Here is a 21,767-nt window from a genome sequence, read left to right on the forward strand (position 1 = left end):
CCCCTCTTTGTCTCTCTTTTAACTTTCTTATCTTGAAGTCTACTTTGTCTGATATAAGTATTGTGACACCTGCTTTCTTTTGTTTGCCGTTAGCTTGGAGTATCGTCTTCCATCCCTTCACTCTGAGCCTGTGTTTGTCATTGGAGCTGAGCTGTGTTTCCTGGAGGCAGCATATTGTTGGGTCTGGTTCTTTAATCCGTCTCACCACTGTGTCTTTTTATTGGAGAATTCAATCCATTTATGCTTAGGGTGATTATTGATGTATGAGAGCTTAATGCTGTCATTTTATCACTCATTTTCCAGTTTTCCTGCATTTCCTTTGTTTCTCGTCCTGTTTGTTTTGGTCTAGCCATTGAATTATGTAGTTTTTTATGATGTGTTTCTTTGTTTTCTCCTTATTTATTATTTGTGTCTCTGTTCTGCTTTTTTGTTTAGTGGTTACCCTGAGATTTGTATTCAGAATCTCGTGGATAAGACAGTCCATTTTCTGATGGCCTCTTATTTCCTTAGTCTAAACCAATTCAGTCCCTTTCCTCTTCCCCTCCTAATTTGTTTTTCTCACATCTGATTCCATCTTGTGTTTTGAATTTGTGGTTAAAATGACAGGATTATCTTCGTTTTTGCTGTTTTCCTTCCCTTTAGCTTAATGCTATACGTGAGTATTTATTTCCTATACTGATTCTGTTTACCTGTTTATCTCCTTACTCTGTGTTTTGTGACCCCTCTGTCCCTTTTTCTTTTTTCAGGTATGAGGGTCTTCTTGAGGATGTCTTGGGAGGAGTAAGAGGGTCTCGTGGCTCTGAACTCCCTTAGCTTATGCTTGTCTGGGGAAGTTTTTATTTCTCCCTCATATCTGAGGGATATTTTTGCTGGATAGAGTATTTTTGCTGGATAGAGTATTCTTGGCTGAAGATTTTTGTCTTTTAAAGATTTGAATATGTCATTCCATTCTCTCCTAGCTTGTAAGGTTTCTGCTGAGAACCCTTACACTGAAAGCCTGATAGGGGTTCCTTTGTAGGTTATTTTCTTCTGCCTTGCTGCCCTTAGTATTCTTTCTTTGTCATTCATTTTTGCCAGTTTTACTATTATATGCCTTGCAGTAGGTCTTTTTATGTTGACATATCTAGCAGATCTGGAAGCCTCTTCCACACAGATAGATTTCCCCTTCTTTCCCTAGGTTTGGGAAGTTCTCTGCTGTTATTTCTTTGAACAAGCTTTCTGCTCCATTCTTCTGTTCTCCTTGAATACCTATAATTCTTGTGTTGCATGTCCTCATTGAATTGGATAGTTTTCGGAGATTTTCTTCATTTCGTTTTAGTCTTAGTTCTCCCTCCCGCTCTATCTGAAGCATTTCTATATGTCTATTTTCGATGCTGATATGCTCCTCTGTGATGTCTGCTCAAGTGTTCAGTTTCACCGGCCTGGTGAAATGTGGGATAATAAATAATGAGAGAGAGGATGGTTTCAGCAGAGTGTTACACAGGGACAGGGATTTTCTAGGCACATGGTGATGCTTGGATTGTATTTTAGATGTAATAGAGGAGTTTTGATAGGTATATCTGTGATGAAAGGGTGGGTTGGCTTAACTGGGATGTAGAAAAACAGGGAATATCTAGGTTTACTCTTAAGAGCTTTCAAGTATGGGATGAATAGCAGTGCTTGACCTGTTCTGGGCATTTATGAATACAGTATTTTGTTTAGCATCTTAATTAAGCTATATAATATTCCTGAGATTGTAGTTTAGTTGTCAAAGACCAGAAAAGATTTACTACTGAGAATTCTTCATATACGTGAAGGTCATATACTGTGGCCTTAGTTGTTTAACTTAATGTCTTCCTATTTTTAGTCCTATCATTATGCTGTGGTCTTCAAAACTTCTTTTCAGTTATTTTGAGAGAAGTCATAGCTGAAATATTTTGTGAAGAGATGATACACTGAAACCTTAAAAATAATTGGAACTCTCACCTGCCAGGTATTTTTAAGAGCAGCCATCATAGAATGCCAGTTACCGTTTGGCAGAGCTAACGTTTGTTGATGCCAGGAAGGCATTGTGAACTGCATTATCAGTCAAGTGGGTTTTAAAACTATTGTTCACTGAACCTTCATCTTAGAAGAATGAGAAGTTGAAGTAAATAAGGAAATTTAAATAGGAAATCAGTAAGGAATAAGCAGTTGGTGTTGCTTCAGTGGCCAAGAGAAATGGTTGATGAGGAAAGAAAAGCAACAATGGAGGGAAACTCGAGGAGAAAAAGTCAGTGCAGTATTGTGTTTTCTACGCAAGTGTAGTAGAAGAGCACTGTAGTGGAAAGCCATCTTACCTAGTAACTTTCAGAATACGTGCAGTAAAATTGGAAAGAAGAAATTTAAGTGCACCAACCCTAAAAGAGAAGATGACCGTCTCTGCATGTCTAGAAAACAATGTTTTCTAGAATTTTAATGTAAATTTGTGATAAGGGCTTATACCCAGTATATAAAGATAATTACTCAAATTCTTTGCTGTTTCCTATTTAAATGCATTTTTAAAAGCTTTAAATCAGTGATTTCATCTGTGTACACTTAAATTGGAGTCCTTTAGCTACGACCTCAGTAAAAGGTTTTTGACTTAAGTTTAATTAGGTCTTCTGCATATTTTCACTCTTAACTTGTTAATTCCATCTCTAACTTTTCTAAAATTATTCTTCCAAAAGAACAATCAATTTTTTGAATCTTTTAGAATCTGCATGAAATGAGTGTTTCTTTTCTGCTGCTCCTTTTCTCCATTTCCTCCTTCCCCATTCTAGGTAAACATATTAGTTTACTATTTTCTACCTCACATGGCTAAAAAGTGAAATACCATGAAAGGATAAAAACTATTATGAAACAGTTCAAAAGATAGTTATACGGTAAAAAGTAAGTTTCCCTCCTACTTCTGACTCCCTTCTTCCTTCCACAGAGACAGCTACTACTTGAAGAAACCCACTTTAAATTAAAAACCAAGCAAATGTTGGTGACTAGAAAATATAATTGTCATTAAGCTGTAAATGATAAAGCAGTGCATGAATATAAGCCATTTTTGGAGTAGTCCAATCATAATTTTGTATTTCTAGATAAAACATTTTAGCAATAGGGGCTGAATTAAAGGTATCAAAGCTAGATAATTGGATAACTTATTCCTGGAAGACAGTTTGGTCTTGGTATAATGTGTTTTAGAGTGCTTTCTTTTCATTCATTTATTTGCTAACCATATTCTGCTCTCCCACATGAGGAATATTAGTGTTTCAACAGAACATGGGCTTTGAAATTAGGCAAATAAGGGTTTGAGCTCTGGTAATGCCAGTTCTAGCTGTGTAATCTTGGCAGTTCTTTTAATTTCTCTGACCCTTGAGTTCCTCATCTGAAAAATGAGAATAATTGTAGCAAGCTCTCAGAATGGTTTTGAGGGTTGACAATAAAGTAGCCAGCACAGTGCCAGGTATGTGGTAGGTGCTCAATAAATGTTCATTTCGTTTCTGTTAGTGTTATTTTTTTTCATTTTATTTATTTATTTATTTTTGAGGAAGATTAGCCCTGAGCTAACATCCACCGCCAATCCTCCTCCCTTTGCTGAGGAAGACTGGCCCTGAGCTAACCTCTGTGCCCATCTTCCTCTACTTTATATGTGGGACGCCTGCCACAGCGTGGCTTGACAAGCGGTGCATAGGTCTGTACCTGGGATCCAAACCAGCAAACCCCAGGCTGCTGAAGCAGAACGTGTAAACTTAACCATTGTGCCACCGGGCCAGCCCCTCTGTCAGTGTTATTAATGCCACCTGAAGACGTTGTTCAATGTCTGTTGTGGGGGAAAAGATTCTAGGTAAACTTGACTACAGCATTTTCTATCTCTATAAACGTAAACAACATAGTTGATAATTTTTATTTAGGAAATCCCAGATATAAAAAAAGGTTGTTGTTATTTAAAACAAGAGGCAGTTGTGGCCTAGATATTTTAAGGGGGACTAGTTAGTGGGGGATAAAGCAGGATTTCTCAGCTCAGGACTGTTGATATTTTGGGCTAGATAATTTGGGAGTGGAGACAGTAGGGGACAGGTTATCCTGTGCCTTCTAGAATGTTTAGCAGCATCCCTATCTCTGCTGACTAGATTCCAGTAGCAGCCTCCCCACTACCCAAGTTGTGACAACCAGAAGTATTTGCAGACATTGCCAAATGTCCCATGGGGAGCAAAATCACCCCTGGTTGAGAACTATTGTTTTAGATCATGGCCTAAAAAGAACACATGTGGGATGACTTCACATGTATAGAAGCATAATGAAAAAGAAGAGTAAATTAATGTTATTATAGATACTAAAATAGGATACCTTTCATAGCTGACATATAAAAAGATTTAAAGTCAGTGAAAGAGAACTTATTTACAAGAAAGGGATAAAAGAACGTGGAAAAGGCTACTTTATCCATTGATTCAGTAATTTTACGAGGAGGGTAGCTAAATAGGAAAAATGATGTGGTTTATAGCACATATGAAAAACTGCTATATTGCTAGGATATGATCAACACACATTTTTCCTAATCCTCTAACTAATCCATAATGCTGTGTGATGTAAATTTCCTTTCAGAGCAGCAGTACCCCTGATGAACAGCAAGATCTCATATAATCAAAAGTATTTTAGGAAAATGTAACAACAAAAATTTAGGTAAATATGATTTACCAGAACACCTTCATTCCTAAAAATGTTCACTTAATTGAAATTTGAATATGTTATCTATAGATTTTTAAAGACTCATTAGTGGTCACAAATTCCCATCTTATAATTGGGGAAACCAAAGTAATCTGTGTACCGGTGAGAGTATGGGCTGTAGAGTTGGGCTGCCTGGATTCGTATGTTGCCTCTTCCATTTGCTAACTTTTAACCTAAGGCAAATTATGTAATCCAAGGTGAACTTCAGTTTCTCTTACTGTCATGGGGAAAAATTGTACCTCCCTCATAGGATCACGCTGAAGATTCAATGAGTTGATTCATTTACAGTATTTTGGCATAATATTTGGCACACTCAGTGATTATTTATCATTATCATCATTATTTTAATCAAAAGCTTTGTTGCATTGCTGGAACTCATAGATTTAAGGCTAGTTTTGCTCTGCTCTAAAGTATATGGAAATGTACTTCTAATTCAGAATTATTTTTATTATCACTCATTGCCTAGCCCCAGGAATTGACTTTAACTAAAAGGGACAGCAATCTCAGAATAATTTGAAATTAGATAGATATGGACATTCATTCTAGATACCTGGGTAATTTGAAGGAAGTTTGGCACCTGTTTTCAGATACTCTGTTAATTTAAAGAAAGAAACTCCATTTGTCCATTTCTTAATATCCTTAACTCCTCAGTCTTTCATTTTGAAGTTTTATCTGCACCTGTCATGGTAGTCCTACTAGGAAAGAGGACTCAGGTTGGACCCTAGAGTCTTATTGGAGCAATTCAAGGCCTTATATATGTCTCTACCATCATGTACCCTATTTTCTTATTTCCCAAAAGCTGATTTAAATTGCCCTGGTTTCTGTGGAGTAGACCCTCAGATCTTTTCTTTACCCAGGAAAGGCTTACGATTGAGAAGGATAAGCTCAAGGAGCCTAGAATATCTCTGGATAACTCTATATATCCATTGCTTTTTAGACTTCACAGATATCTGTTTTGAAGTCCTAGTATCTAAATATCAAACTAAAAGAGGTTGCTTGTTTCTTCTTTCTAGGCAGAAAAATTGATGAAGCAAATTGGTGTGAAAAATGTGAAGCTTTCAGAATATGAAATGAGTATTGCTGCTCATCTGGTAGATCCTCTTAACATGCATGTATGTATCTTTAATCTTTTAAGATTTTTTTTGTCTGTCATTTTGTGTCGGGTCCCGAAGACCGTGACCAAGTGTGATGATTCTCTAGGAAGAATCACAGGATTCAGCGTAGTCATACGCAGGAATATGATTTATTACAGCAGAAGGATACAAGGCAAAATCAGCAGGGAAAGAGGGACATGAGATGAGGTCTGGAGGAAATCATGTACAAGCTTCCTAGAGTCTTCTCTCACTGAAGTCACCCAGGATGCACTTAATTGCTCCAACAGTGAGTTGTGAGAACACGTGTAAAATGCTATCCATCAGGGAAACTCTTCAGAGACTTAATGCCCAGGGTTTTAACTGGGACTGGTCATGTAGACTCCATCTTCCTAGCATCTACCAAAATTCTAGACTCCCAGAAGAAAAACAGGTATTCATCATAAACCATATTGTTTGCACAGTTTAGATACAGTGAGCTGTTTTTATAAGGGAATAGTGTGAACTCTCTCGAAATTGAAGTTCCCATACTGCAGCCAGAGGCCAGCCTTGCAAGCAGGTCTTTCTAAGGATAATAGTCTCAGGCTTGCTATGTTAACTTTTTACACGTTTGTTTAGTTAATCTTATACTTTTATATATTTACCTTTGTGGCATATAAAATGTACTGTTTTAAGTCATGTGGATATTTGATTTGGAGTTTAAATGTAGATTTTACTGATAAAATATGATAGACAACACAAGATTCTGAATCGCAGTTTTTCCATGCATGGCCTTGACAGATTATTTCCTCTTTGAGTTTTAGTTCCCTCCTGTATAATCCAGGGGCAGTGTAATACCTCCTCTACTTAGTTCAAAGGATTATTTTGAGGATCAGAGTAATGTAATTTATAAACTCTAAAGTCCTATGTGAATATTTTGTAACAGCAGATATAAATAAATTTTGTAACAATAGGTATAAATAAGTGAGTAGAATGAAATAAGATATCCTTTTCTCCAAATCTAGGAAATAAAAATCTACGTCTTTTAATATCTATGTGCACAGAGACATACATGCTCCCAGAATTAATCCTCTGAATTTGATTTATAAATTTACAATGGTACTTTCTTACCTATATTTCTGCCTACATTTGTGTCTGACTAAGGCTGTACCCAGTTTTTTTCATAGCTCTAGTGAAACTGTGTGATGATTTTTTTCAGATTCGGCTGTTGGTTTTCACCTTTTTTATTTTAGATGGTAAAGAAAGTAAATCTGTTGTAAATATTACTTCTGATGGCCCCACCTCCACCCCTTTTGCTCTATCAGATTAGAGCTAGATTGTCGAAGATTTTTTTTAGGTCGTTTTAGGTTAGTTTATTTCCAAAAAAATTTTTTTAACTTGAGTCAGAAGGCTTTAAAGTACACAAGCTGTGTCTGTTTTGGAAGTATGTAGTATCTCCTATTTACTGTTTATTAAGACATAAGTTTTGACACAATTTTGATTAATAAAATTCAGAAATCCAGTTTGATGGATATAGACCTTATTTCAAAAATTCATGACTGTTGTATTTGGCAGCATCGTATATGAATTAGGCACACTCCTGATGAGTTCTTCCCCCTCGGCCAGTGCTGAATTATCTGTCTGAGCTGGTTCTCAGTCTTCTTGGCAGAGTATTTCTCCCTCTTAAATGGAGTGAATTCAGTTATTAAATCCCTGTGGAATTTTGAGTGCTGGCCCTAGTACTTTTTTTTAATAGTAAGTTGTTGACTATTAAATTCCTTTTTACAGTTTCATAACAATTTAATAATCTCATTGTTGCTGTGAAAAGTCTTTACTCGCATTAATACAACATTTTAATCTTTTGTTATGTGTAATTATCAGATTAATGTTTGCCAGTTGAGGGGGATTTTTTAATTTCAGTGAGTATACATTACTTGTGAAACTCATGTTGATTTTACCTTTTACCAGGTTACATGGAGTGATATAGCAGGTTTAGATGATGTCATTACAGATCTGAAAGACACAGTCATCTTGCCTATCAAAAAGAAGCATTTGTTTGAAAATTCCAGGCTTCTGCAGCCTCCAAAAGGTATGGTAAAAGTTTATATTTGCTAAAGCATTAAAAACTTAGAAAACATTGGAACTTTCTGCCATTATAGAACTTGATGGATTTTCAAGAGAATGCTGAGATCGTGTGAACTGTTTTATAAATAATAGTTTTAACATAACTGCTCATTCTTTAGCTTCCCAAATTTAGATAAATTTTTTTCCCTGTAGTTACATGTCAAAATAATCCCTTTATTTTAAACTCATTTTTATTACTTCCAAGTAAATGAGATTTGGGAAATCAAAGTTAAAAAATAATCCAAAATCACAATATAAGTTTTTTTGTTTTCAAGATAAGACTTCTTTTTGGTGTTTCACAATTCTAGTGATTTTTTTTCTTTTTAGTAATCTTAATTATTTTTAGATTTCAGTGATTTTTTTGGGGAAATACTGAACTGCAAATGAACTAGAAGTTAAATACTACTTTTTTTTTTTTTGAGGAAGATTATCCCTGAGTTAACATCTGCTGCCAATCCTCCTCTTTTTGCTGGGGAAGACTGGCCCTGAGCTAACATCCATGCCCAACTTCCTCTACTTTATATGTGGGACGCCTGCCACAGCTTGTTTTGACAAGCCATGCCGTGTCCACACCTGGGATCCGAACCGGCGAACCTCGGGCCGCTGAAGTGGAATGTGCAAACCTAACTCCCGCACCACCGGGCTGGCCCCTAAATACTACTTATTTTTAATAAAGGGAAACTTCTCCTATTCCTGGATAGCCATCACTTTGAAAACCTTAGAACTCAAGAAGTGAGAGTACTTATGACTGCATCCTTAAATGTAGTACTTTTATTCTTGTTCATTCAAATATTAATCATATTTAAGGGTTAAAGGTGATTGAAATGGAGCTTACATGATAATTGACAGTGGGAGCTAAATAGAGGTGTGTTACCGTGGCTTTCAGATACAAATGCTATAGGGTAGCTTATTTTTTTCCATTTAGTGGAAGCTTCTCTTCCACTAACTAGACAGGTTTCCAAAACTAGACAGGTTTGATTTATGTTACTAGTCAAGACTGAACTCAAATTATTAGACACAAGGATTTTTCAAAAAAAGTGGGATTTTTAGAAATATCAAAATAGCGCTATGTGTAAGTTGTAGTTGCTTATAATCATACTGATTTTGAAGCTGTATCATAAGTGCATTAATTTATATTTCAAACGTAATTGAAGCCAATACCTGTACATTTTTATAAAGTAGATGATTTTTGTTTGTGAGAGAGAATGACAGTTATTACCAAAAGTGACATGTTCTTTTCGTTAACTAAAACAAAACTGTTTATTATGTATTTTTTTTATTTTCTGAAACAGCAGAGCTGCTTTTTTCTTTCTAACAAAAAGCATTTAGTTTATTTGGGTTTTTTCCCCCAAAGAAAATTTCTAATTATTTATTTGAGCCCAGATCAAAAAAGTAAGGTAAAAGTTGGATTATTTAATTATGTTCTTGACTAACCTCTTCCAGGTTGTTTGAGTCTGAACAAAAAAGAAATTTTGTGAATTTCATGTCTGGGTTTCACAATGTTAGTGAATTTAGGAAAGTAAAATGTTTTTTATATACTCTTAGAGAAAGCTCCTTTTCTCATCAGCGACGTCTCAGTCCAGGTAATTGGGTGACTCCACCAGTTAGACTTGGTTTAAAGCCCTGATTAGCATAAAAGATACAAAATTATGAGGAGATACTTGTTCTGGTTAAATCTGCTGCTTATTTGAAAGCATTATCCAAAACTGGAGGTGGCTCCTGTGTGTATTTAAAATTTTTCTAAGTTACGTGAGTATCTCCTGATACGTAATCTAAAGTTTTACTTTTTGAGCTTTTCCAGGTTTGCATTTTTGGAAAATTTTTTATCAAGAACAAAAGCTTGAAAAGTCATTGATTTACTTGTTGACACTCAACATAAATTGGATATTAGTGTACAGAAGCAGAGTATAAGATCAGTTGCATACCATCCTTGTTCCATTTTTGGACTGGAAGTAGGTTACCTAGGTTAGAGTCATTGCTTTACTTCAATTTTATGTTATCCCTGGGGAGTTGATTGCTTTCTAAGCTGAAAGTGACTGCCTCACAGTCTACAAAAAGAAAATTTGAGAATACCTTGTTATGTACTATCCATGCAACACGTGAAATCATACTTAACTAATAGGATCACATAGAGCTGTTATGCCTCTAATTGGTTATAAGAAGATGCCATAAAATATTGATGGTTGTATTAAAAAAGTAACCCTTTTTTTCCTCCAAACATTTAAAAATTTAAAACAGTTAAAAAATGCTATTTAAATACTCCATGGCTCTGTCTGTAAACTCTGAATTCAGTAATCATTTTGGTGCATAAGTTTTATGTGAATGTCATCATATTCCATGTGTTGATGCATTCTTAAAAATGTTAATCACCTAAGAAAAATATATTTTGAAAAATTGATTTTCTGAACCTATAAAGGCCTACATTCCCCTTCCTGAGTACTTTATATTAAAATAGATTTAATTTTTAAAGATATTTATTTTTCCAACATTTGGACAAAATTTTTATTGAAGTTTGAAAGTCACTAAACTAGTCCAAAAAAGAAAGAAAAATTGTTCGCTAATAAGGTAATATATTTGTTACTAATGAGGATTATCTCTAATTTGGATCTGTTTGCCCTAATACTTCTTTTCTTCATCCTAAATCTTTTATTTGCATGCAGTACTTATAAAGCAAAGCCCTTACCAAAAACATCCATCTTAAAAAGGGATTTAAATTTTTAAGCCTTACAAAGCTCCAGATAAACAGTTATTTTGTTGAAAACAGTTATAGAAGTATCAGACTAAACTCAAAAAAACTAATTAAAAGGTTTCAAAACTAATAAAGCCTAATGCCCCACATTCCTTTGTGGAACCACTCATTTACCACCCTTCATAAATATTAACAGTGTGGAGTCTACTTCAACAAAGGGTATCAAGAAGGTGCCACTTTCAAATGACATTATTGCTAGACTCACTGATAACATGTTAAATGAGACAATATGAATCTTAGTGAAACTTAACATGGAGAGAAATGGTGATAAAACAGTTGAATGAATAATTATAAAGCTGACACTAATGTAACTAGCACCTGGGTCAGGAAGTGAACTTTGCTCCTCATATGCATCTTATCTATCACGGCGCCATCCTCTAGAACACTATGAAATCCAGAAGCTTTCATTGCATGTTGAATCTTTAGACATTAGTAAATAACTGCTCGATTACCAACACTAATTATAATCCCTGAAGAGTAATATTGGGAAAACTTAATTCTGCTAAGAAGTACCAAAACTAAACTATTAGGAATGAAATAATCAAAGGGATAAGTGAATACTTCAAAACAATTATAACATTCTAAGCGTACTGCATAAGTTTATGAAGTGATGGTGTGGCTACAAAACCAACAAAATATGAAGACTTTTTGCATCAGTACTTCTAAAAATCCTGAGATTCAAGTAATATGTATATAAATGTTTGCTGGTGGATCTGCATTCCATATTAAATTATGCTCAGAATGATAAATGTAATAATAATTACAAGCTTCTGCAGTCATCCCATATGTTTTCAGCTTTATTTAAATTAAATTCTGTTAGACCAGTTTTATGTTGTTCACATGAGCCATCCAAAAGAAAAGTGTCAGTAGAAGATTTAAATTATAGCTGACTTAACTAAATTTGTAGCACTTACATGAACTTAATGAAAAATTGCAAAGACTGCTTGAAAATATTAACATGTACTGGCGAAGTTTATGGTTTTAAATTTTAAAATCAGCTTTAGAAAAGTTTAGTTTAAAATGATTAAACTTGGGTTAGTTTTGAGTCTTAAGAATTACTAAGCCCACTAGAAAAATCTGTGTATGCTTGAGGAAAAGTTTGAACATTAGTTTGAAGTGCTTGATGTGAAAAAAATTTATTAGGTTTATGGAATCAAGCTCAAGTTTCTTATTTTTTAAAAAAATGAAAATTTTTGTGAGGGAAATTTTATATAAAATATTTACAGTCATGCACTGCATAACAGCATTTCAGTCTCAATGACAGAGTGCATATACAACAGTGGTCCCATGAGATTAGTACCATGGAGCCTAGGTGTGTAGTAGGCTATACCGTTTCGGTTTGTGTAAGTACACTCTGTGATGTTCACACAATGACAAAATCGCCCAACAACACATTTCTCAGAATGTATCCCTGTTGTGAAGCAATGCATGACTATATTTTTCTTCCCTTATATTTTGTATTTTATTTATGTTACATAGTAATATTTTGGATACTTCCAAATCCTCTCCATTTTACCCAGCGTGCCTCCTATAGATATTGTTGTTCTTTAGGTGCTATATTACATGAGAAAAGTTGAGAAGCTCTGAATTAAGCAAATATTTAAAGAGGTCTACAGGTTACAGTTTTTGTCAGGCCTGTCTGTGGATGATCTATAGATAGAGCCATAATTTTAGTATTATATGAACTTAGAACTACTATAGGGAATGAACTATACCTCATTTTAGTTGAAAAACAGTTGGTGATGATTCCCAGAGTACTCAAGACCCAAACCTGTTTAGATCCCTTATATGTTAAAGAATTACCTTAAAACTTAAGTCTCCCAGCAACAGCAAAACAGTGTTTGCTGCATTCTGTTTTGAAGTTGTCAGTTTTCTCTGGGCTGTTGTCACTGTGCTATAGTGCTCCATTAGGTTGTGAAGGTAGAGGGTGTTAGATGAGTTTATTTGCCAACCATTGACTGAGTGATGTGAGTTTGGATGTCAAGATGATTGTCTTTAGTATCCTAAACTGAACCTTTTCATGAAGGGAGGAGGCACAAGGGTACTGTAATCCCAAGGACATGTCACCCCTGACACTGAGCTGAGAATATGGTGCCTTCCTTTTCTACTATAAAAAATGATTAGTAAACACAAGTGAATATTGGGAAAAATGTTAGTGTGGGCAGAATTATTATGTTGATTATCACTTAAACTGAAGCAAATGGCTCGTTCTCTTAAAGGAAATAATAAAATAACATGTTGCTTTCCAGGTGTTCTTCTCTATGGGCCTCCAGGCTGTGGCAAAACGTTGATTGCCAAGGCTACAGCCAAAGAAGCTGGCTGTCGATTTATTAACCTTCAGCCTTCTACACTGACAGATAAGTGGTATGGAGAATCTCAGAAATTGGCTGCCGCTGTTTTCTCTCTTGCCATAAAGCTACAGCCTTCCATCATCTTTATAGATGAAATAGGTATGCTATGTTTTCTATGTGAGCATTTTAAAACAGCATTTTTAAGGGTGATATTAAATGACCAGATAGAGTTTTTAACATTTATTAGGCCAAATTAATAGAACAAAAGAGATAACCAACATCTTAATATGCTATGTATAATTTTTGTGTTATGGAGTAAACCATAGTCTATTTATTCCCCTGCTTGATAAGTTTTTTCATTCTTTTCCCTATTTCAAACAGTATGCAGTGAACTTCCATGTACATGTTTCCTCAGGCACTTGTATTTCCAGGGTAGATACCTAGAAGTTGAACCGTTAGGTTGTATGATGTCTCCATCTTCAACCTCACTAGGATTCCACGTGTTGAAAATGGTTATACGTGTTTTCACTGTCTCCAGTGTATAGGTTGTTTCCCTTCATAACTCCCTAAAATTAATTTTTTCACACATTGTTAATTTTTGCCAATTTAAGAACATGAATTATCTCATCATTGTTTTAATTTGTATTTCCCTGCTTATTAGTAAATTTGGACATCTTTTAACATGTTGCTTAGTGATTTGGGTTTCCTTACTTGTAAATTACCACATTTCTTTGGAGTTATTTGCATTTTTCATGGTAATTCTTTGTTCATATTATCATTGCAAATATTTTCTAGACTGGCTTGTCTTTTCACTTTATGATGGTTTCTTATACAGAGACTTAAATTTAAATGTGTGTAGTTACATTTATCAGTCTTTTTTCTTTATGATTTATACTTTCTGTGTCTGGTTTACTTCATTATGCCCATATTCTCCTTATTTTTTAAATATATAGTTTGAAGTAGAAATCTAATTTTATTCTTTTTTCTTTTCTTTTTTTTTTTTGGTGAGGATGATTGTCCCTGAGTTAACATCTGTGCCAATCTTCCTCTATTTTGTGTGTGGGACACCACTACAGCATGGCTTAATGAGCACTGTGTAAGTCCACACCTGGGATCCAACCCTGTGAAGCCCAGGCTGCCAAAGCAGAGCACGAGAAATTAACCACTACATCACTGGGCTAGCTAATAATTTTATTCTTTTTCATATGGACTGCCAACTTATAAGATCATCTTTCTTTGTATGTCATGACTTTTTACGTTAGTGGACTTTTCTATATTTTATAGATCATCGATATTTTTGTTCTGTTCCTGGTACAGTAAGTTATGTATATATGATAAAGCTATAGTAATTAAAACTATAGCTTTGAATTAATTATGCTATTATAGTTATATGTAATATAGGCTACATAGAAATAGAGAGAAAGATAGGTTTAGATATATAGTACTTTGGTTACTTGTTGCCTTCTGCATCTTTCTTGTCAATGTACTCCAACTGTTTTAGATTTTTGTTGTCCATTTTGTACAAAAGAGCATATATCTGGATTTTTAAAAAGTTTGATCTAAGACTTTTAACCAGGTAGTGTGGTTAGTTTGCCTTCATTTTGATAGCTGATATATTTAGATTTATTTCTACCACATTACTGTGTGCTTTCTATTTACCAATCTAGTGGACTTTTTTGCTTTTTTTATTTCCTTTTCCCTGATACAAGTTTATAAGTTATATATTCTTTTTCTTTTAGTGAAATATTTAGCATACCTACTTGTCTTAAAAGTCTAGGCTAATCATTTCTGCTTTCCTTCCTCCCAAATAATACAGGGACCTTGGAACTCTTGAACAGTAATTGTTCCCTTCATCTCTTACGTGTTGTTGTTAATGTTTTCTCTTATTTTCTACCCTCCATATTTTTATTTTTATACTGGCAGTGCTTGTTTAGAGACCCACATTTGTCTTTTTTTTTTTTTTTGCTCACTGTTGCTTCTTGTACCTGCCTTTTCTGGATTTAATTACCTTCTTACTGAAATCTGTTGATGTTCTTTCAGCAAAGATCATGAATATAGTGAATTCTGTCTGTTTTGTGTGAAAAAGTGTTAATTCTACCTTTACTCTTAAATGATACAGAATTATTTTCCTTCAGCATTTTGAAACTACAAATCCATTGTCTTCCAGTCTTTCTTGTTGATTTTGAGAATTCTACTTATAAGCTAATATTTCTTTGTAAGTAGTCCATTTTTTCTCTCTAATTGCTGTTATATTTTTATATTGTTCTTCTATTTGATTATGGTTTTCTACGTCTGTATTTATTTTTATTTATCCTGCTAAGACTTACTGTGATTTTTAATCTGAGGATTCATGGCTTTCGTTAATTCTGGAAAATTTCTCAGCCACTATATATTTTTGAATGCTGCATGGCTTTCATTTTATTAAAAAACAAAACATATTCTTCAACTCTCTACTTAATTTTTAGTCATTTTCACAGTTTCATCATCTGTCTCTCTACCATACTTCATCAGTTCTAAAACATACTGTTGTACTTTTTTTTTTTTTTTTAACGTTTTAACATCCCTGGAATTGGGATAGCATGTTATAACTTAATTGGCAATGTTTTTTCTTCTAGTATTATAATTTAATTGGCAGCATTTTAAATTTTTTGTTGATACAAAATAGTGCAACTCAAAAATCAATCAGTAAGTTGTAAAAAGCAATTGTGTTGCTTGTCTGTCTAATCTCAACAATCATTGAGTTTGTATTTTGTTGATTCTATTTGAACTTTAGAAGTTTTATTTGGTTCTTTTTCAAATTTATCTTTTTTCACTGTACCTTGCTCTTTTGTTAGAATTTCAGCCCCTTTTATGTCTTCAGAATTTTAAACATACTGTTTTTATATAGTTTTTTTGGATTGTTCTATTGTCTGAAATTCTCCTTCTCTTTTATATTATGAAGTCTTTCATAGTAATTTGTTTCCTTATGTCATATCTAACATTAGTTGGCTTACGGTTTGTTTTTGTATCAGAATTCTGTGTTGCCTAAGAAGATCCAGAGTAGTTTTTCCATCTTCAACTTAGAACCTCTGGGGTCTGATCGCTGAGGACCAATTTCTATGATAATTTCTCAACTTGGACGTTCCTGGGTTGAATGGCAGTACAAGTTTAGACTTCAAGCCTGAGACAGAGCCCCTCTGGTCCTGGTTTTTTATTTTTCAGGATGGACATATTTCCCCCCAGAGCCCAGGCCAAGACAGACAAGCTTCCTTAACTGTCTATAGTGGTGAGCAGAATTTGTTTCTTGTCTGCACTTTCTGTGAGTGTACATCCTTTTGAGAATCTTGGCTTTAGCATGAATATTAACATCAAAGCAGAACCTTCTGATGCTACAGATGCATACCTGTTATGTACACAAACACACACACAAACAGCAGTGTAATCACTTCAAGTTCTTACCACTCTTATTTTCATTTCACTTTTATCCTGAACTCTCGGATTTGTTTCCTTGCTTTCTTGCAATCTCAGATATTCATTAACCTTTCTTTTTTTAATTACTAGACTTCTTTTGAACAGTTTCGAGGTTACAAAAAATCGAACAGAAAGTACAGAGTTCTCATATACTACTCCCCTCATACACAGTTTCCCCTATTGCCAATACTTTGCATTAGTGTGGTACATTTGTTACAGTTATGAACCAGTATTGGTACATTATTAATAACTAAAGTCCGTGTTTATATTAAGGTTCATTCTTGGTGTTGTGAAGTGCTGTGGCCTTTGACAAATCTACCATTATAGTATCATACAGAATAGTTTCACCACCCTAAAAATCCCCTGTGTTCCACCTATTCATCCTTCCTTCCCTCCCAAACTCCTGGCAGCCACGGATCTTTTTACTGTCTCTATGATTTTGCCTTTTACGGAATGTCATATGGTCTTCTGTAGCTTTTTCAGACTGGCTTCTGTCACTTAGCAATATGCATTTAAGGTTCTTCCATGCGTTTTGTGGCTCGGTAGCTCATTTTGTTTTATTACTGAATAAGTTCCATTGTATCTTTTTACCACAATTTGTTTATCAATTCTTCTATTGAAAGACCGTATTGGTTGTTTCCAGTTTTGGGTGATTATGACTAAAGCTGCTAACGACAGTGATATGCAAGATTTTGTGTGGACATGTTTTCACCTCAATTGGGTAAAAATCTAGCAGCACTATGCTGGATCGTGTGGTAAAACAATAATTAGCTTTTCAAGGAACTGCCAAAATGTCTTCCAAAGTGGCTGTACCATTTTGCAGTTCCACCAGAAATAAATGAGAGGTCCTGTTGCTCTGCATTCTCTCTAGCACTTGGTATTATCAGTTTTTTGGATTTTAGCTATTCTAATAAGTAAGTATGTGGTGGTATCTCATTATTGTTTTAATTTGCAGTTCCCTAACATATTATGGAGCGTTTATTTGCCATCTGTATATCTTCTTTGGTGAGGTGTCTGTTCAGATCTTTTGCCCATTTTTTAATTGGGTTCTTTCTTATTGTTCAATTCTAAGAGTTCTTTATATGTTTTGGATACAAGTTCTTTATGAGGTATGTGTTTTGTAAGTGTATTTTCCCAGTCTGTGGTTTGTCTTTTCTCTTAACACTGTCTTCCACAGGGTAGGATTTTTAATTTTAATAAAATCCAACTTAGCTGTTTTTTTCTGTGATGGATTATGCTTTTGGTGTTGTATGTAAAAACTCATTACCTAGCCCAAGGTCACCTAGATTTTTTCCTATATTATCTTCTAGAAGTTTTATAGTTTTGTCTTTTACATTTAGATCTGTAATCCATTTTGAGTTAATTTTTGTGAAAGGCATAAGGTATGTGTCTTGCTCTGTTTTTTTGCGTATGGATGTCCAGTTGTTCCAGCAGTATTTATCAGATGATGTGATTTATAAGAAATATACATTTGGTCGTTCACATGACCTGGGCTTGCTGCTGGGCTCTGAAGTGGAAGGCTGGGGATGGTGGGTAGTCTTGTAGGACTGAACCCTTAACCTGTTAGAATTTGATGCTGTCTCCAGGCAAATATTGTCAGAATTGCGTTGAATTCTCAGACAGCCTGTTGGTATCTGAGAATTGCTTGTTGGTATAGGAAACGCCCCCGTCCCCACATTGGAATTGCTCTCAGAACACCAGAGGAGATATACATTAACTTTTTAAAAAAAATGCTTTATCTAGCTTTTTTGTTAGTGTTTACATACGTCTTTTTCCATCCTTTTCAGCATTCTGAGCCCTTATTTTAAAAGTATGTCTCTTGTAAGCAGCACACAGTTGTTTTTTTTTTTTTCTTTTTACATCCAGTTTAGTATCTTAATTGTGTTCTCGGAGACTCTAGACCATTTACATTTAGTTAATTACTGATATAATTAGGGTATTTATACTTATTCAGCATTTTAAGTTTTTCATATTATTTTAAGCAGCCATCTTGTCAGAACCACTTCTTAGTAATGAAGATAATTTAGGAATAATTAATAGCAGAATTACAGTGGTTAAGTAGGCAGCTGAACTTAGACAATTTGTCTTTAAAAAAAATAAGCAATTTAAAAATGACTGGATTTTCTACATCTGTAATAGATGGGTTAGTTTGATGCATAGTCTGACAGTAGGACAGATTGTACAAAATTGGAACTATATAAGAAAATCGAAGGTATATGTTTGCCATCACAAGACTGTCATGTCATGGTAACATATTTTTGCTATAATTACTTTTTTAAAAAGGGTTTTTCTTGAAGCTTGGACCTAGCACATTACAAAGCATTTTTGTGCCGCTTACATGTATGACAGACAGAATTGAAGTTGCAGTTTTAATGCTGAAATATGAAAGCTACTCAGAAATGCCAGTGATTTGAAGGAATATAAGACAAAACATTTGAAACAGGATTGTACTAGAAAATCTAGGATTTATGTTTGCTGTCTTTTTTTCATTCTTAGGATGTGTACCACCTTTCACTCTTTTCATTCTAGAAGGAAAATGTTTTTCCCCCTTTTAAAAGCGTTTCATGTTCATTATAGATAATTTGGAAGACAAAGAATAATTCAAGAGAAAATTTAAATTGTCCTTAAGTCTGTCACTGAGAGAGAATCAAAGTTAATAGCATTTTGGTGTATTTCCTTAAAGGCTTTTTTATCCTGTATAACCTATGTACATGCATGCTAACATGTGTGTTTTAAACCATTTTCTGTCCTACATTTTCCCACTTAATAATGCTTTGACGTTTTCCAATGTCATCTTTATTTGTTACCAGGAAAAGTGTGTGAGGAAAAAGGATGTGACCCCATAATTAAGAATACATAGGATGCAGATAACCTGGAAAGTTAGAGCCAGAGCACACACACTTTCCTCCCAGATACTACTTGATCCTTTTCCAGCCTTTCAGTACCATATCCTTCACTTCTTTTATATATGTTGGCATGAATGTGTTTTTAGGAAAGAAATGAAGGTTGTGAATTGATTATGTATTAATTTGACCAATAATTTGCCAAAATTGTTATACCAGAACAGTGTGTAAAAAGGCATAGTTGAACCCTTTTCTTTGTAATCCTTTCATAAAGTTGTTGACTTTTGATTAATGCTTTGAAATTATATAAATAGTAAATAATTCATTATTAATTTCTAAGGTTAAGGATTTTTTCCTTCTAGACTCCTTTCTACGAAACCGCTCAAGTTCTGACCATGAAGCTACAGCCATGATGAAAGCTCAGTTTATGAGTCTCTGGGATGGATTGGATACTGATCACAGCTGCCAGGTATTTGAAGGAAATCTGCCTTAAACTTGTGGTGGTGGTAGTAGTGTTGATAGAAAATTTGTTGGGCTACTTGTTAGGCTTTTTTACAAAAGTCTTTTTAGTAATTATTTATACTTATCATTAAGTGATGGGGATCTGAAAGAATATGGTTTGTATACATTTTCATCAATTTTGAAGGCTTCATAATGAAGAAAATGTTATTAGATTGCTTAAATGCCTGAAACAAATGCAATAGAAGAGAGAAAAGAGGATAAAAGCCTCTCCTTGGAATTTTCAGAGCCATTATGCCAAAGAAGAGGAAATGACTAGTGGTTGTGGGTATTCTGTACGTGTTCTTTTAACTCTTCTCAGTTCTTATGTTACCTACCTCATTTCCATTTTACCATTTTTGTTAGTTGCTAAAACTTACACACTGCCCACTTCCTATCACATGTACCTTCCTTTCGAATCTCAATTTTATGCCAGACAGTCTTCTATCCTAGGCTTTGTCTCTTCCCCTGGCAAGGCTGTGAAACCAAAACTAAGGTCCCTTGGCATTGCACCCAAAGAGAAAGCCAGCTGTGGTGTTCAGTTTACCTCTTTGGGTTCCCATTTTCACTTAGTTTGTCTGCTCTGAAGAGGAGAAAGAAAAAAAAATTTATCCAGCATGTTTGTTTTTCTGCCGTATTACTGGAAATGGAAGTTCCGTAACCATTTTTCTGTTTTTTATTTTTTTCATGAATCACCTATTTATATCTCATGGAAGAATTTTGGAAAAGTTAACAGTGTTCTTTTGTTATTTTAACTTTAGTAGGTATTTTCTATTTTGTAATCTGTTTTTGCCTTTTTAAGAATATCGTATATTTAGTGTTACATCTTTTATCTCTTTAAAAAATTCAACCATTATTTCTTCAGTTGTTGTTTCTTCTCCATCCCCCCCATGTGATCTCCTTATGGATTGCCAGTTGGATGTACCTTATTTATATTCCATGTGTTTTAACTTCTCTTTCATATTTTCTCTCTTTGTGCTGCATTCTGAGTAATTTCTTTGCCTCTTTCTTTCAATTTGATAATTCTGGGTTCAGTTGAATCTCTTCTGCTATTTAACCCTTTCATTGAGCTTATTTTTTCAGTTATTATATTTTCAGTTCTGGAAATTGTTTTAAGTTCTTTTTCAAGTCTGCTAGGTCAATTTTGATGGGCTCTTGCCCATCAGCTCGTGTTTCCAGTTGGATTAGAAAACAAGAGCCTTGGCATCGACTAGCTGTGGGAACTTGGCCAAATTATATAACCGCTCTGTATCTGTATAGAGGGAGTAATATCTATAAAAAGTGAAGGATGGTGTCTACCTCGGAATTACCGTACAGTTTTAAAGAATTAATCTGAATAAAGTGCTTATATTAGTGCTTGGTATATGTTTACTACATAAGAATTTGCTGTATGATTTTTTTTATTATTTATTCCTTTAAATATGTTAACATACTAATTTTATGGTTTGTATTAAATAATTCTAACTTATGACTCTTTGTAATCTGGTTCTGTCATTTGTTTGAGTTTATGGTGGCTATTTTCCTCTGTGTTTTTTGATTTCATGGGAAAAATCATGTTTGGTAGCATTTTGTGAACTTTTGGAATCTATGTTGAAGATCTATTGCTCTAAGAAGATTTTCTGTTTATCTTCTGCCAGATTTTTTTTTCCCAACACAAATAGGTAAATTCAGGTCTAAGATCCGTGTTAGCTGGCTGTGAACAATGAAATCTGAGGGATTTCATGTGCGTTTATGAGTTTATATGTCTATCCAAGAACCAGTGCTTGCCTCTGCTGAATGGATTTTCTCATATTTCACCATGTTTCTCTGGCTGCAGTACTTAATGAGTGCTGGCTTTATGTAGGGTGGTTTCTCATCGGGCTTTCTGGCCTGTATGGTGTCCAGTGCACACCCTACTCTCTAAGACCTGTGTCTGTCCCTATGGTATGTGGGCAACTTCTACCCTTGCTTACCTCCTTTATGCATAAGCTTCACTGCTGGCTTCAGCTTAATTCATTTATCTTTTTTGCAGATTTGTCAATTATTTTAA

General features: G+C 34.5%; 1 protein-coding gene across 1 annotated transcript in view; it reads left to right on the forward strand.

The window, feature by feature from the left end:
• ATAD1 (ATPase family AAA domain containing 1) overlaps window positions 1-21,767 on the forward strand; it is a 52,728-nt gene that overhangs the window by 13,234 nt on the left and 17,727 nt on the right. Inside the window, exons 3-6 of the mRNA XM_001503193.6 lie at window positions 5,727-5,825; window positions 7,752-7,872; window positions 12,906-13,106; window positions 19,603-19,709. Of these exons, the coding sequence (XP_001503243.3) occupies window positions 5,727-5,825; window positions 7,752-7,872; window positions 12,906-13,106; window positions 19,603-19,709 (528 nt within the window). The remainder of the gene's footprint in view (window positions 1-5,726; window positions 5,826-7,751; window positions 7,873-12,905; window positions 13,107-19,602; window positions 19,710-21,767) is intronic.

The sequence above is a fragment of the Equus caballus genome, chromosome 1 (assembly GCF_041296265.1).
Source record: "Equus caballus isolate H_3958 breed thoroughbred chromosome 1, TB-T2T, whole genome shotgun sequence".
Classification (NCBI taxonomy): Eukaryota; Metazoa; Chordata; class Mammalia; order Perissodactyla; family Equidae; genus Equus; species Equus caballus.